This window comes from Eucalyptus grandis, chromosome 9 (assembly GCF_016545825.1).
Source record: "Eucalyptus grandis isolate ANBG69807.140 chromosome 9, ASM1654582v1, whole genome shotgun sequence".
NCBI lineage: Eukaryota > Viridiplantae > Streptophyta > Magnoliopsida > Myrtales > Myrtaceae > Eucalyptus > Eucalyptus grandis.
In genome coordinates, this window is record NC_052620.1 from 11,138,729 (window position 1) to 11,154,423 (window position 15,695).

General features: G+C 39.7%; 1 protein-coding gene, 1 non-coding gene and 1 pseudogene across 2 annotated transcripts; all 3 read right to left on the reverse strand.

Annotated features, from left to right (window-relative positions):
- Positions 1-402: 402 nt before the first annotated feature.
- On the reverse strand, positions 403-1,059 carry LOC104420269 (annotated as a pseudogene).
- Positions 1,060-6,621: 5,562 nt separating this feature from the next.
- On the reverse strand, positions 6,622-7,195 carry LOC104418290. Its single transcript, XR_005546486.1, has 2 exons — positions 6,995-7,195; positions 6,622-6,901 (listed from the first exon to the last, which is right to left on the reverse strand). It is a non-coding gene; the product is annotated as an uncharacterized LOC104418290 (transcript).
- Positions 7,196-9,093: 1,898 nt separating this feature from the next.
- Positions 9,094-9,930, reverse strand: LOC120288387 (disease resistance protein RGA2-like). Its single transcript, XM_039302338.1, has one exon. It carries the CDS (start codon positions 9,928-9,930, stop codon positions 9,094-9,096), a length of 837 nt encoding a protein of 278 aa, XP_039158272.1.
- Between the last annotated feature and the right edge of the window lie 5,765 nt (positions 9,931-15,695).

The window sequence follows — 15,695 nt, forward strand, 5'->3', positions numbered from 1 at the left end:
CCGGCCACACATTTTGACTTTGGCACGGATTCGAAATATTTATTTTCAAAAATTCATCTAATCTGGGAAAATAGGATAATTATATTTATGACCGTAAACGAATACTATTTTTTAATTTTTTCTGTTTTATTTCTATTTTATTAGGCTCTTTTGAAGGAAAGTACTTTTTTTTTTGACATTAGTATCTGGAAATAATACAATGGAGGAATAGGAAACAAAATCAGTGCAAGGTGGCGCTTTGATTGCGGCCTCTTCCTTCCCAGATTCCGGGAGCCACACGGATTCACCATACATGACAGCACACAGGAAACCCTCGATGCAAGGCACGTAGTCTAAAATATAATTTTTTATTTATTTATTATACAAAATATACCTTATTGTATAATATTTCTATTTCTATTTTTATTTTATTTCCCGGAGAAATCCTAGAATTATCACCATCATCATCGTCATCATCTTGTCGTCATTGTTGCCATCGCCATCGATGATGCCGCTAGAAATCTTGAGCAGCTTCCAGACCTGCTCGAGCGTGACGAAGAGCACCACCGTGAATGTCCCCTGCCGCGATATCGTGGAGACGGAACCCCTTGTAGAGCGCCATCGGCCCTTCCGCCCTCACCATCTTCAGTGCGCAGTCGACGACCCTGGTACGGCAGCTCCCGCCCCTCCTCCTCCTTCATGTTCATCACCCTCGTCTTGATCACATCCACCGGCTTCGACGCCACCGCTGCCACGAACCCTGCCACAAAGCTCGCCGTGACATGCATCCCCAGCCCGTCCTTCATCAGCTCCTTAGCCAGGATGGTCTCCTTGATCTAGTCGTAGGACGCCAGCTACGATGCCGTCACCAGCATCGCCCAGTTCACCGTCAATGACGACCCCCGCCACAGGCTCGCCACCCCCTCCCTGCCGCGCTATCCACCAGATGGCGTCCACCATGCTCTGGTAGTTCCGACGCTGCTCCAGTAGGAGCCGCCCGTCCGCCTGCATCCGCATCATGGCCACGTCCGTCAAGTTCCTGACGGCTGTTACTGTCCTGAAGTTTAATAACAAGACCATGTTATATTTTTTACCCAACTCAATATTGGGTTACTTTACGCACTCCATTTTTTACTTTCCTTTCATTACTATCTTTGATTGAATTAACCGTGACTATTTTACATTGCTTTTCTAAGTTTTTATTATCTTATTTTAGTTGAATGGTTATGTTACATTTTAGCACCATAATAAATTCAAGAAAGAAACATTGCATGGATGGATTAGAAGAACCTTGCGATTTATAATTTATAAGAAGACTCTGTGGACATCTCATAGGAACAAAATCAAGCTTAGGTACCAAAAGCACACAAACTAGAATAAGTAATGTAAACAAGTCCTCATCCTAAATCTATGAGGTATACTCCTAATGTAAAATTCTCGTATGGTTAATCAAATTAAATAAAAAAATCCCTATGTCATGCGGGGTAAGAATCCAGAAGAACTCGTGCCAATTGAGAATCGTTGGTCCGCCTTTGATATTACCTCTAAACTCATCATTTACCTGATGCCTGTGTCAAAAGGGTTGCGACAAAGCAAAGCTAGGTAGTAGTAGTTGACCGTTTGATTGGTAACTTACCGCCAATGAACTAGACCTATTAGTAAAATATGAAAGTAGTTAATGATGGAGATATTATTATATCGTTATTACCTTATCAATGTCTGACTAGGACAACTAGTTGCCAATAATGTTTTCCTTTTTTGAAGGGATATGTATATTGAAAGTCCTAAAACTTGTCACGAAAATATAATTAAGTCCTAAAACTTTTAAAAATACAATTTAGTCCAAAAATTTGTCAAGATGGTTCAATTAAGTCCTAAAACCTTCAAAAGTGCGATTAGTCTTGAAATTTGTTACAAAAGTGCAATCAAGTCTTAAAAGTTATCAAATTAATCCAATCAAGTCCTTGCAATGATTGCAATTTTTGAAAATTTTAAGATTCGATTACATTTTCATGACAAGTTTTAGGACTTAGTTGCACTTTTGAAAGTTTAAGGACTCGATTGCACTTTCCTAACAAGTTTTAGGACTTGATTGCATTTTTGAAAAAGATTATAACTCAATTGCATTTTTGTGATAAGTTTGAGGACTTCAAATGTATTTATCCTTTTTTAAATATTTTGTTCGAAATTTAACAATGAATGGTTAATTTTAGGAGCAATGACACCACGGGTGTATGAATTTTCGCCATTTACTTTGTTTAAAATTTAATGGTGAATGGTTACTTTTAGGAGCAATGAAACCCTAAGTATATTAACTTTTGCGATTTTACTTGAGTATCCAAACTTATGTTTGTTTAATCAAGTATCTCAACTTTCTCAATCAGGCTTAATGTGAGGTATTCATCAAATAAGTTGTCATGTCATGTGATTATATGGGTGAATGGTTAATTTTAGAAGCAATGAAACCATAAGTATATTAACTTTCGCCATTTTACTTGAGTATCCAAACTTCTATTTGTTTAATCAAGTATCTTAACTTTCTCAATCTGTGGCTTAATGTGAGGTATTCATCAAATAAAGTTGTCATGTCATGTGATTAAGCTCAAACACTCGCATACTCAACAAAGTTGAGCACAATCGATGATGTGGCTCCTCTCCTTGGTTAAACTCGTCTTGTCTCTATTTAGGTGTTGGGCAATAAGAGTAGAGAGCTAATACCAACTAGGATGATTTTAGCCATCGAATACTAACTATGGACGTCAATGTGGATTATTATTGTAGAAAAATTTCATATAAGGTTCAAGTAAGGTCATTCCCTTAAAAGAAGATCCAATGTGAATATTGTTTTAACTAAGAGTTTAAAGTGGTCAATTCAGCATCAAATAAGAACCTAACTCACCGGTTGGCGAATACTTGATTTTTCACAGGAGCGGAGCAAGGTGTTTGAGTCCATAGACACAATATGATAAAGTTATAAAAAAAAAAAAAAAAACTAGAAAAGCCACAAAAAAAGGGCACAACTGTAGTTTTTGTCCACAATATTTGATTTTTCCGACGGCACAGCATGGTTGCCACGATCGACATTGCTAACCTGCCATGCGCCGACTAACCGCCGCACCATGTCGCCCACATTTCACCACCACCTCACAAGCCCAAGTGTAGCCTCAAGCATTGAGCAAAGCCCTTGCCTTTATCCTCTAAATCTGCCATATCATTTTAAAAATTAGGTGGAAGCGAGAAAGCAGCTTTAACTCAGGCGATGAAGAACAAGGTCCAACAATTTTTCGAAAAAGCATGTAGAACTTGCGCTGGAAAGAGCTGCTGTTCGTGACCTCCTCATCCAAGAACAGAATCTTCAACAACGATGCTATCTGAGATACACTAACCACACATGTTAATACTGAGAAAATTTAAAAATTTCAAAGGCAATTTAGCCTGTCAAAACTAAGGACAAACAGCAGAAGTCAACTCACGATATCATAAGCCTTCTTTCGCGCCATGTGTTGCGCCGTCGTAACTTGAGAATTGAGCATCTGAAAACCCCAAAAAACAACAACAACAACAACGAAGTCGAAGGAAACCCAACGAATTCAGAGAACGCTCAGCTCAATCCAAACCATCAACCCCCGCAATGCCAAAACCCAAACACACCGAAAAACCAAACAAAGAGGAAGTCATCAACATCGTGGGCCCTGATCTTGCACGTTTCGCTTGGGGAGCTGGCTGGTGTAGCGGGCGATGCAATGAGGGACGACGAAAGGCGCGTCCCGCTGAGCGAGACCCACTCCAATGTTCACTCGCAGAATCTATAAAAGGTCGAGCAGGGGTTTTGTTAAGGATGGAAGTATTCAAAACAAAATAGCGACAGGTGGGAAGAGTACCAGGTTGATGACGACGAGATTGGAGCCTCTCTCCGAGATGAGCTGCGAAGGAATTGCCGTCTTCAAATAATCCTTGCGGTAAGAAACATAGGGAATTGAGAGATTCAGTGACGAGGTCGACGACTCGAGAAGCTTCTCGTCCCACCGTCTCGCGTTCTCTCAGAGCGAAAGAGAACTGACTGGCTAATTGAGATGGAAGCCGATGATGCCCTGCGAGTGACGGCTCTTCTTGAATCGGAACGAACGAGGCTTAAACACTAAACGTAGTTGAACTCTTGTGCTTTTGCCTGGATTTATATATAGTTTTGCTCTATAATTTAGTTGGAATTTTGAAAAAAAGTATACAAGTTTAACAAACTATTTATTTAAGACATCAACACAGACGAAAATAAAATGGAAGTTTGTATTTCAGTTTAATTTTTTTGCGGTTGTTTTGATGTCATAATATCCAATATAAGGCTGTTCATGAGAGTACGCTAATTGAAATGCTAGTTGAGTTATTTTGTTTTTAGTATTTTTCTCGAGAGGAACCTCTGTGTGCGGAAGAATAGGAATGCATGTTGCATAAACTTTCTTAATTTTGGATTTCCAGTTTTTGCATTGTTTCTAATTTCAAATAGTCGCCATATTATTAATTATTGATTCGCAAGCTCTTCCAATGCATCAATCACATTTTTGCATGTAAGTGAAAAACCAAATCTCGAGTGAAAAAAATGAAATAAATTTGGATTTTTCTCTTGTTAAGAAATTAGTTTATTACCTACGATTTTCAATAGATATATTTAAATAACTAATTGATCTATTTTTCATATTTCATCATGCTTTTATATTAAATATAATGTTTTGATAAATAAGCAAATATTTATGAGCTCTTTACATATCCTATAGTTTAATTAATCATGTTTGTTCATAAAACGACAATGCACATGATTCAGACATGTCACGTGATCGCTGAAATCTATTTTATCAATTGTCTGACACGTGATGTGATGGTTAACCAAACATTTGTGAGCCCCAGCCATGACGACATAGTTGCAAAATATTGCACAACCATGGGGTCCCTGAGAGCCTCTTGGAGGAGGCGATCAACGGATCACGCAAGTCCTTCAGTAGGAGACGGATGCCAAAAAAAAAAAAAAAATTTACAAAGAGGGTCATAAAAAGCAGCAACACGGGACTTCATAATTTCCTTTTTTTTTTTTTGCCAAAGGACTTCATAATTCAGTCGCTGCTGACTAGAGGAACAGCATATTTTGCTTCATCACTTTCCGTTGCGTGTTTTTCACCTTTCGAAAAGGGAAAACTCAGAGAAAGTTCACAAAGTGAATTGATAAAAGAGAGTTTGCAAAAAAAATTACAGTAATTCATACAATTGCAGAGTAAATGGTTTTCAGTGTATGATACTTGATGGCCTTTTCTATCTTCTTAAACAAATCAAGGGCCAAACTAGCAAGCGTACGGAAACTTGAGTTATTCACTAGATGTTGAACACTCAGGAAATGAAAGTGCCCAGTACTTCGTTCTGCCCACAAAGGCAATTGCTACTGCTGAATGTGTACAAAATTTCTCGCCTAAATTCTACTACACGTCATAGCATATAATCTTGCATCTAGTCTCAATCAATGGGACGAATCAGTAAGACGTTCCTCAATGATTGATCATTTTTTACCGACGCAACATCAGAGGTGCTCATTCTGTTCTTTTTGGTTGGGAAAAAGGATGTTCCTCAATGGTTGATCTTATTCGCGTTCTGGAAGTAGCAGTACCAAAATTTTGCACCTAAGTTGATACAAAATATCAACACCCTTTGTTGTATTCTCTAGAATCCAGCTCCAGTTCAGTTTTCTAATGCATCGCAATATCTCTGGCAGAGAAATGCTCAGTACTCAAAGCATGTGATGAGACTGGGCTCTCGTCTGTTTGAGCACTTACCAGAAGCCTAGGCCTCCACCACACTTTTACAGCAGCTCTAGTTCAGTTTTCTAATGCATCGCAACATCTCGAGTAATGCTCAAGAGGATGGCCCCGCCCTATGAAACAATGCAAGGCAAGTCCCATCCTAACACGACTTTTCAACGCATGGACTCCAGAAAGAAAGCAAGAAGGGTTTTCCTCTAATCAGTAACATCAGAACCACATCTTTTCGCAATTCAGCTTCTCATGTCCAAAGGCACATGATTGTTAAATTAGCTGCTCACAAAGCTCAGTACCTTAGTTTCAAAGGGTCCAATTTTAAATGATTTATAAAACTATTGCAAGCCTTGGCATCAATCAAGGTTGTCCAAGATTCACCAAGTTGTTGTCTGTTTCACTCATATGAACATTGAGATTTCTATATGCTTACTAGATCATATGGACCTAGCTCGTTAAAAAAATAGTTATGTTTACCTGAGAAGTCCAGAAACTCACTTAAAAGTGATGACAAAGAGAGGTTTACAAACCAAAGATTCCTCTACATTTAGATTTCTGTAATTGCGGAGAAGTCAAGGGCTAAGACAACATTGAATCCTCCTGTCATCTATCATTGTTCAACTCTGTCCTAACAGTTTTGTTTTAATAAATTGCAAAACTTTTGTACTAGCTGCCTGATCCCCTAAAGAATCATCCATTATTAGACAGCATTGTAATTTTCTCAGCAGGGCTAGCTCATAAGGTATGACTTTCTTCTTCCATTTTTATGAACCTCATAGTTCTAAAGTCAAACAGAACCTCGCAATGGATGTCATTGTTCTCTTCACTTCTCTTCTCTCAATCAATCAGCTATAAAGAAGATGCACATATCATGCATTGACATTGTAATGTCTCCATAACACTCAAATCATAATCCAAATGTCTCCATAACATCGATCCATAATCCAAACTCATCTCCAACAAAAATATACATTCACAGTGAAAAGTTGAGTGAGGAGGTTGTACCGGCAAGACGAGGAGGCAAATGTGGTCTTTGTTCTAGACGTGCGACAGAACGAGGAAGGTGGTGATGACTGGAGAGGGAGGGACGCTTTCTTCTTTTTGATAAATATTTGCACTGCCAATATACACTGAAGAGAAGATAAATTAGTTAAACAATAAAGAAGGTAATATGGTTGAAAAAGGAACACTATTAATAGGTGATATTAAGTCTTTTCTCGTACCTCTACTATGCTGATCGTTCCGATTCATATCCCCTCCGGAATAAAGACCGGAACGTGCACATCTGTTAGGCAACTCTCTTCTAGATTGGGACAATTAATGATTCTCAGTTCCTTCAAGCATGTGAGGTTGCGTACCTCAGATGGTAAACGCTCTAATCTTGGACAATTAAATAATACAAGCTTTTTTTGAGCAAAGAGAAATTTCCAATCCATTCCGGCAAACTCCTCAGTTTCTTACATTCTGAAATCTCAAGAGATTTGTAGAGTCGTGACATGTCGAATCCACTCGGGCAATGCCACCCAATCAATGCATGAGATTTTAAGAACACGAAGTTTCGTAAGGAATTGCCATTCGATGCCTTGGTTGTCTTCTTGGCACAATAAGCGAGTCCTTCACATCTCCGAATGGGGAGCAAGGAAAGGTCCTCCATGGCACCGGAGAGACCCCATTGGTTCCAACCATGAAGTCTCATGGACTCAAGATTACTGGCCAATAGAAGTAGAGTCTCAAGTATCGATGACACCAGATCCCTATCAGAAAGATCTAGATGCTTTAGTTTAGAGAAACGGATGAATGTGGATCCCACTGCTGGTTCTGATAGGCAGTTTGAATTAGTCAACAATTGTTTTTCCAACATTTTCGTGCTATCTATCTTCAAGCATTCCACCTGGGGGAACGGTGGCTCGAAATTCAAGTCAGGACACCGCTTTATTTCCACGAATCGAAGTTTTGGGAAGGATGACTGTGGATTGTTTGACTGATCCTTTTGATATGCTTCCATTACTTGCCTTTTTTTTCCCACCATCCTATCAGGCCCTTGCAGTTGAAGAGGACTAAACTCTCAAGAGATGGGAAGAAGGGGCGTCTATTATTAGATTGCTCGAGGTCACTTGTCTGTTGAATAAACTTCAGGGCATGCAAGCCTGTGAGACTCAATGTCCTTAGGGAAGGGAGTTCACTTAGGGGTGGTAGGTGGCTTAGTGAGAAACACATTTGAATGGAGAGGTGCCTAAGATTGACCAATTTCCTCCCAAATCTCTCGGAAATATTTTAAGGTTCTCACATCTAAAGAGTTTAAGGAATTGCAAGTTCACTAAATCCGTGATTGAATCCGGCAAAATCTCAACAGATTGGTTTGTGAAAATATAAAGAAGCCTTAATTGCTTCAACTTTCCAAAGGAGGAAGGAGGGAGGAATATCCATTTTACACAAGCCCAACGCTCGACAGTGTCTACACTTGGAGAAAAATTTGGGAGAGTTGAGTATAGAGGATTCACCTTTCAAATAGAGAAACGTTCGCAATTTGGATGTTTTGAGTAAGGACAACAATTTCTCTTCGTAGAAAATCTTTGAAATAAGCGATACATGTCGAATTCTTCCATCATTATCTCCTTTAAAATTAACAATCTTGCATTCAACTCCAGCAACTTTTTGGGCAAGATCGTGCATGAGATCATGCATCTTGAACAACAAGACTCGCCATTGTCGTCTTTTCTTACAGCATCAAGGAATGACCTACATATTAGTTCTGACAAGTAATTGTCGGCGACCTCTTCAAGGTTGTCCTCCCCATTGCATGACTCGATAAAGCCTTGTGCCACCCAAAGAGGCATCATCGTCTCCTTCTTGTAGATATGATCTTTTGGAAACAATGAGCAATATGCAAAACAATGTTTCAAGCATGATGGGAGATGATCGTAACTAAACTTGAGGACTTGCATAATTCCATTATCAACCGCATCAATTTCTGGTATTTCTGGAAGCTCCTTCACTCTATAACGGTTCCACTGATCTTCCTTTCTCGCCGTCTGTAAGGCTTCCTATAGTTCTAATGGCAAGGGGAACCCGGCGCATTTTCTAACTATATCTCTTCCCATCTCCTCCAATCTACGGTCTACCGATGCTTGCCTTTCTCCAAACGCCACTTCCCTAAATAGATCCCAAGACTTGTCTACGTAGTTAGGCCTTCTAGATCATAGATAGCTGAGTTTTCATTTGTGACCTTTGCAACCGTGTGACTGCGAGTGGTTACAAGTATCTTGCTTCCCATTTTCCACCCTTTAGCCAATCTCCAAGCGCCAACCATTTGAGCCGATCTTCATTCCATGTCATCCAAAACAAGCAAATATTTCTCCTTGCCTAGAGTCTCATGAAGAAGTCTCTGCAATTGGTCTAAGGGCTTATTCTCGTGATCTTGACAATTCGCTGATTTAAGAATTTCTTTGATAATCAAATTCACATCAAAGACATCAGATACACACACCCACATCTTAAGATCGAAATGTTTTTCCACCTCCCCGTCGTTGTACACTAGTCGTGCAAGTGCGGTTTTTCCAAGACCTCCTTTACCAACGATGGAAACAAATGACACCGTATCGCTACAGAAGGAATTAAACAAAAGTTGTTTGATCTTTTCTTTGTCCTTTTTCCTACCAATTATTTGTTCGTCAGGTGTGGAAATTTCAAGTTTCTTTCCTCTCACAATGGCCATTGTTTCCTCACTCAGATGCTGCTCTAAATGGAACTTCTTATCATTTGCAATCCGATTCAGTCTCTTCCTAAGTTTCTGAATCTCATTAGCCACTTTGAGGCGGTGTACAAGCTGATTCGATTTAGAGAAGAAAACGCGTACCACTTTCGACATCTTGTTGCCGGGCATGACCTTCTGCCTCAGATCTTCGGTTGCGACATCGTCGAGCAATTCATATACGTCGTACAGCACGTCCCTGAGTCTCTCGAGCCAGAGCTTGACCTGGTGGTTGTGCCATTGCTGCTTCTCAGCATCCAAAAGTACAGCTCGGATGGTCTTGACAGTGTCCTTAAGACTGTCGAGCTCATCCCTTGCGCCTCGTACAAGTTGGATCTCTGAAAAGGTATTGGAACCAGCGAGTTTCAGTATCTCGGTGGCGAGGTTGAAAAGCACTGCTTCTGCCATTTTGGATATGGTCTTTCTTTCTTCTTCTTCTTGTATGTGTGCTCAATGTCACGGCTTGGAATTAACATTATCTCGTTGTAAGGAAGTGGGAGTGGAATTGACCGATAAGAATACAAGTGCGTGCCAGTGTTGGGTGGGGTGTGAAAGACGTGTGGGGTCCACGAAAAAGGGACTACAGAAAGAAAGAGGAAAAACCAAAAGCCTAAAGGGTAAAAAAAAAAAGAAAAAAGGTTGCCCTCGTTTAGAGAAAATTTCCTGTTTTTTGTTTTATTTTCATTTGAACATGAAAATAGTATTGAAAAAGCCTTTGGTCACGTGTTGAGGGCTGTTTCCAAACGAAAACCCAATTGCACTGAAATAATGAAAACTTGTAATAGCCTTCTTGTGTAGAAATGAAATTTTTTATCCAAAAATGAAAGAAATAAGAGAATACTGATATTTAACATTAAAAAATGTTCTCATTTTTTTATTATTATTTCTCTAAAAATTTGATATTGCACATCGCTTAGTCTTTCTTATTTATTTATTTTTAAAATTTTTGTATAGCACTTCTATAGATATCAATTCATGCAAATACCTTTTCGAAGTAAATTTTAAATTGTTTTATATACTTATATCAAGATATTTGAGGATCTTTAACTCCATAATTGCCTTTATACGGAAGAATACTTGTAAAATTTAGAGTTGCGAGACTTATCGAAATGATTAATTCTGGGGTCATCCATGTTTTGTGACAATAAAACCAAAGACATGATTTAGTGAATGATATCAGATGTGAACTCTAAATGTTTCGATGACCTGATTAGTAAAGTAAATATAGATAACTAACAAATTAAGTTTCTCTTTACGCATGGGGAATTGTTGCAACCTCCTTTTCTTTGGCGCTCAATATGTGCAGGTGCCGGTGAAGGCTAATAGTTTGATTAGGTTTATTAAGCTTAACCTAAACTCTCCCAAGCCCACTAATTCACGACTTAATGGTTTTATTTTTGACCTATAAGTTAATTTTAAAGGGAGTCGCTACTAATCAATTTGAGGTGGGTCAATTGGAAACCCAAAAATATTGAGAGAAATATTGGCCTGCGCAACTAGAAAAATTAGGATCGGGGACTTGATTACACTAGTTAATCATTAATGCCCTTTTGTACCTAATCTTGTTTACACCCTAATTTTTTTGGATTTTTGAGGGATTTTTCATGCATTCGTGGGGAATATTAAATTTTTTAACATAAAAATATTTTGATTTTTTTATCCTTTTTGAAAATATAAATTATTTTTGGCTTTTTCGGATTTTTGGGAAAACATAGAATATTTTTGGTTTTTTTTTTCTATTTTTAGAAAAATAAAGTATTTTTATTTTTAATTAAAACATTATTTTTAATTACAATATTATAATAAAGCAACCCGGGTCGGATCCCCTCGGTTGAGATCGACCCAGTTCATCCACCTGTGGCCCAGACGGGCATGCAAGACGGGCTTGGCTCGGTATCCTTCTTCCTTTCTTTTTTGAAAAACAAACCCGGCCCAAATCAAATTAGCTCATTTTCCATTAGAGAAGGGTTTGGCCCAAGGATAAACCAGCCCACGCGTGCGGACCCAGCTCGGATGGAACCCTACCCGAACGACGACCCACATCCAACTCAATTTTGCAGCCGCAACCCGATTCCGACAAAACCCTACCCGAACGACGACCCATGCCCGACCCAATTCGACCTGGCGTCCCCTTTGCAAACCCAGCTTTCTCATGCTTTTGTTTCCGACGATCTGTGGCAGAGGCAGCCGAGCTTGTCTTGGTCTGAGCTCAGGCCTCGACCGACATCGCCTCAGCCTCCGCGCGGCCGGCCATCGTTGCCGATCACGTCACTCGTCGACACCGGTCACTAGAGATCCAATCGCGGTTCTTGTGCTCACTTGGGATTTCTATCGAACGCCTGGAGGACGCCGCTGAGAGGGGTAAGGTCGAGTCATTCGAGCTCGTTTGAGCTCGCGACCGCTTCTCTTTCTCGCTACTATCGAATTCGAAGCAAGGGACGAAGCAAGGTACGGACGAGGAAGAGAAAAAGACCAAAGAACAGATTTGGGGAGAATTTCTCTTTTTATGTATATTTAGTCTATTGTCAATGTACATCACTTGAATAATTATACTACAAGGTGCATACTCATAAGGCAAATGTAATATCATACATATCAATCTAAATCAATCTACTTTTTAGATTGATTCTATAAAATCAAAATCGGATCAATTAGTATCCGAATATCCGAAGATCTTCTGCATATCTTCCAACACTCCCCCTCAAGCTGGTGGCTTGTAAATGTCCAAGACACCTAGCTTGCTTAATAGATATGCATGATGTCTTTGACACAAGGCTTTGTAAACACATCCGCAGGCTGTTCAGCAAGTTCCAATCCTTCTTGTCTCAATTGTTCCTTCTTGAATCTTCTCCCGAGTGAAATGACAATCCACTTCTATGTGCTTGGTTCTCTCATGCATTACAGGATTCATTGCAAGCTTCAGGGCCGATTTGTTGTCGCAGTATAACCTTGTTGGACCTTTCAATCGTACTCAAGGTCACCAGAGCAAACCTCGTATCCACACAACTTCACACGTGGTTTTGCCATGGCCCAATACTCGCCTCAGGCGACGATAGAGAAACCGTTGCTTGCTTCTTGGTTTTCCATGAGATAAGAGAATCTCCAAGCTTAATACATAAGCCAATTATGGATCTTCGACTCATAGGACACATCGCATAGTCCGCATCGTAATATGCTGTCATTTCCACATTGGATTTTCTAGATAAAAGTATTTCGAGTCCTGGACATCCCTTCAAATACTTGACGACCTTCAAAGCGGCATTCATGTGAGATTCTTTTGGTTTGTGCATGAATTGACTCAGATTCTGCACCGCATATGATATATCAGGCCTGGTTATAGTTAGGTATATAAGCTTTCCAATGAGCTTTTGGTAACTCATCGGATCCTGTAGTATAGGATCATCCCAAGATGTTCCCCTAGCACGATTTGCTGTAGTTAGCCTGGCGTTCTATTCGATTGGAATGATAGCTGGCCTGCACCCTGATAAACCGGCCTCTGATATAATCTCCAATACAAACTTCCTTTGACTGAGAGAAATTCCTTTGTGAGATCGTGCGATCTCAATCCCAAGAAAATATTTTGGTGCACCCAGATCCTTTATATGAAAAGTGGTATGCAAATATTTTTTAAGGCTCTCTACTGCAGCTTCATCGTTTCCCATGATAAGAATGTCATCTACATAAATCATCAGGTAGATAGATGACGTACCTTTGGTCCATGTAAACAAAGCATAATCATACTTTGATTGTTTGAAGTTTGCACTGGTGAGAGCATTGACAAATTTAGCATACCATTATCTGGAAGCCTGTTTTAGCCCATAAAGGGATTTACGGAGACTGACATACTTTATCCTCCCCCTGTCTCCGTAAGCCTTGAGGAATGTCCATGTAAATTTCTTCATCTAGATCACCATGAAAAGAGGCATTACGAACGTCCATTTAGTGTAACGACCAATCATGGATTGTTGCAACGGATAAGAATGATCGAACAGTGACATCTTTGGCAATTTGGAGAAAAGTTTCGTTATAGTCGACACCTTCTCGTTGTGTATACCCTTTCTCCACCAATCGAGCTTTGTATCGTTCAATGGATCCATCAGCTATATATTTTATTTTGTAGACCCACTTGCATCCTATGGATTTCCTATCCCTAGGAAGATTAATTATCTCCATGTTTGATTATCGGCCAAAGCCTGTAATTTTGCTGCCATCACCTTTTGCCACCGTGGGTCTTTGGATGCCTCATCATAACTAGACGGTTCTTTTTCATCAGATATACGACTAATGCAACATTTATGTTCCGACGAAAGTCTTTCAAAGGAAACATAAGAAGATGTCGAATAGTTAATACCTGGTCCATTAAGCGAGGCACATACATAATCTTTAGTCCACGTTGGTGGTCTCGTGGCTCTCTTCGAACGTCGTGGATGGTCCACTTTGGTGGTGGAGGAGATATTTCTGCAGCATTATTTTCTGCATGATTATCAGAATCATTCTCAATATTGGATGGAGCGGTGGGTATGCTTTCCAATGTCTCTGTCTGTGGTGACTGATCAAATGATGGTGGGATGACTTGCCCCGGTGATGCAGCGAGAAAATATTTAGGAGATAGATTGTCCTCAATTGGGGATTGATGTGAGCTGTTTGAGATATTCAAATCCCATGTGGTCTCCTGGAATGGAAAAATAGTTTCGTGAAATATGACATCCCTGCTCACGAAAAATTCCCCCGTCGATGGATCCAAAATGTAATACCCCTTATGTAGGTTAGGGTAACCCATAAAGATACCCCTCCTTGCACATGGACCCATTTTATCTCGAGGTCCCATAGTTGTAGCATAACATAAACAATCGAAAACTCGTAGATGATCTACTGCTGGTTTTTTTTTTTTTTTTCCATAAAGTAACTCAAAAAGGTGACTTACCAGCTAATATCCGAGTAGGCATACGATTGATGAGGTAGGCTGTAGTAAGGACACAATCTCCCCAATATGTTGCTGGTATGGATCCCTGAAACTTTAAGGCGCGTGCGACTTTTTAGCAAGTGACGATGCTTACGTTCCACTACTCCATTCTGTTGTGGAGTATAAACGCAGGAGCTTTCATGTAGAATGCCATGAACCAAGAAGATTGATTTGCATTCATGACTAAAAACTCCTTCCCATTGTCAGTCCGTTCGCTGGATTGATTTCCCAAACTGATTTTTAGTCAAGATAATGAATGTCTTCAAATGAGATGGAACTTGTGCCTTTGATTGCATCAAGAATACCCATGTAGCTCAAGAGTGATCATCAACGATTGTGAGAAAATATCGTGAACCGTCACGATGTGCTGTGTGATATGGCCCCCAAACATCCACGTGAATTAAGGAAAGGACATCATTGGAACATTTTTGCATTGGAAGGAAAGCTGCACGAGACTGTTTTGCTAGAGGGCAAACATGACAGTTAGGGTATGGGAAGAAGGCACCATGTCCCATTCGTGAATGCAAAAGAAAATCTTTATCATTGGCAATGGCGTTACACATGACATTTTATTGAAAGGAATTGAATCATGATGACTTGAAGTGCTAGTCCAGAAATATAAACCTTTAGAAATATTACCCAAGCCCATCAGTTTCCTAGTCGAAAGGGCCTGAAAAAAACGTGTCAGCATCAAAGAGTATTTGACAAGAGTTTTCTTTGTAGACTTTGGACACGGAAATGAGGTTGAACTGGAATTGTGGGACATAAAGGACATTTTGCAGGACAATTTGGGGGCTTAATTGAACAGTCCCTTTGTCAATGTGACATGAGTAATATTTCCATTTGGAAGTTCCACGAAATAGGTGTCTCCAATTTCCTATTCATTTTTGAAAAAAACTCATATCACAAATGATATGATCACTTGCTCCGAGTCAATTATCCATGCCATTTTTGAAATTGAGTTTATCGGGTAGTGGGATATACCCGAGAAGCTTCCCCTTTATTTCCAATGTCTACTTCTCGCAATGCCTGCATCAATTGTTGATATTGCCCATAAGTAATAGGTCGGTCACTACTTGTCCCAGTAGGTTCGGTCACCTGGTAAGCTGCAGAGTATTCTTTCTTTTTTTCTTTTTCTCCTGGTTTTCCATGTAATTTCCAGCAATTATCTATGGTATGATGCGAACGTTTGCAGTGTTCACAGTACAAT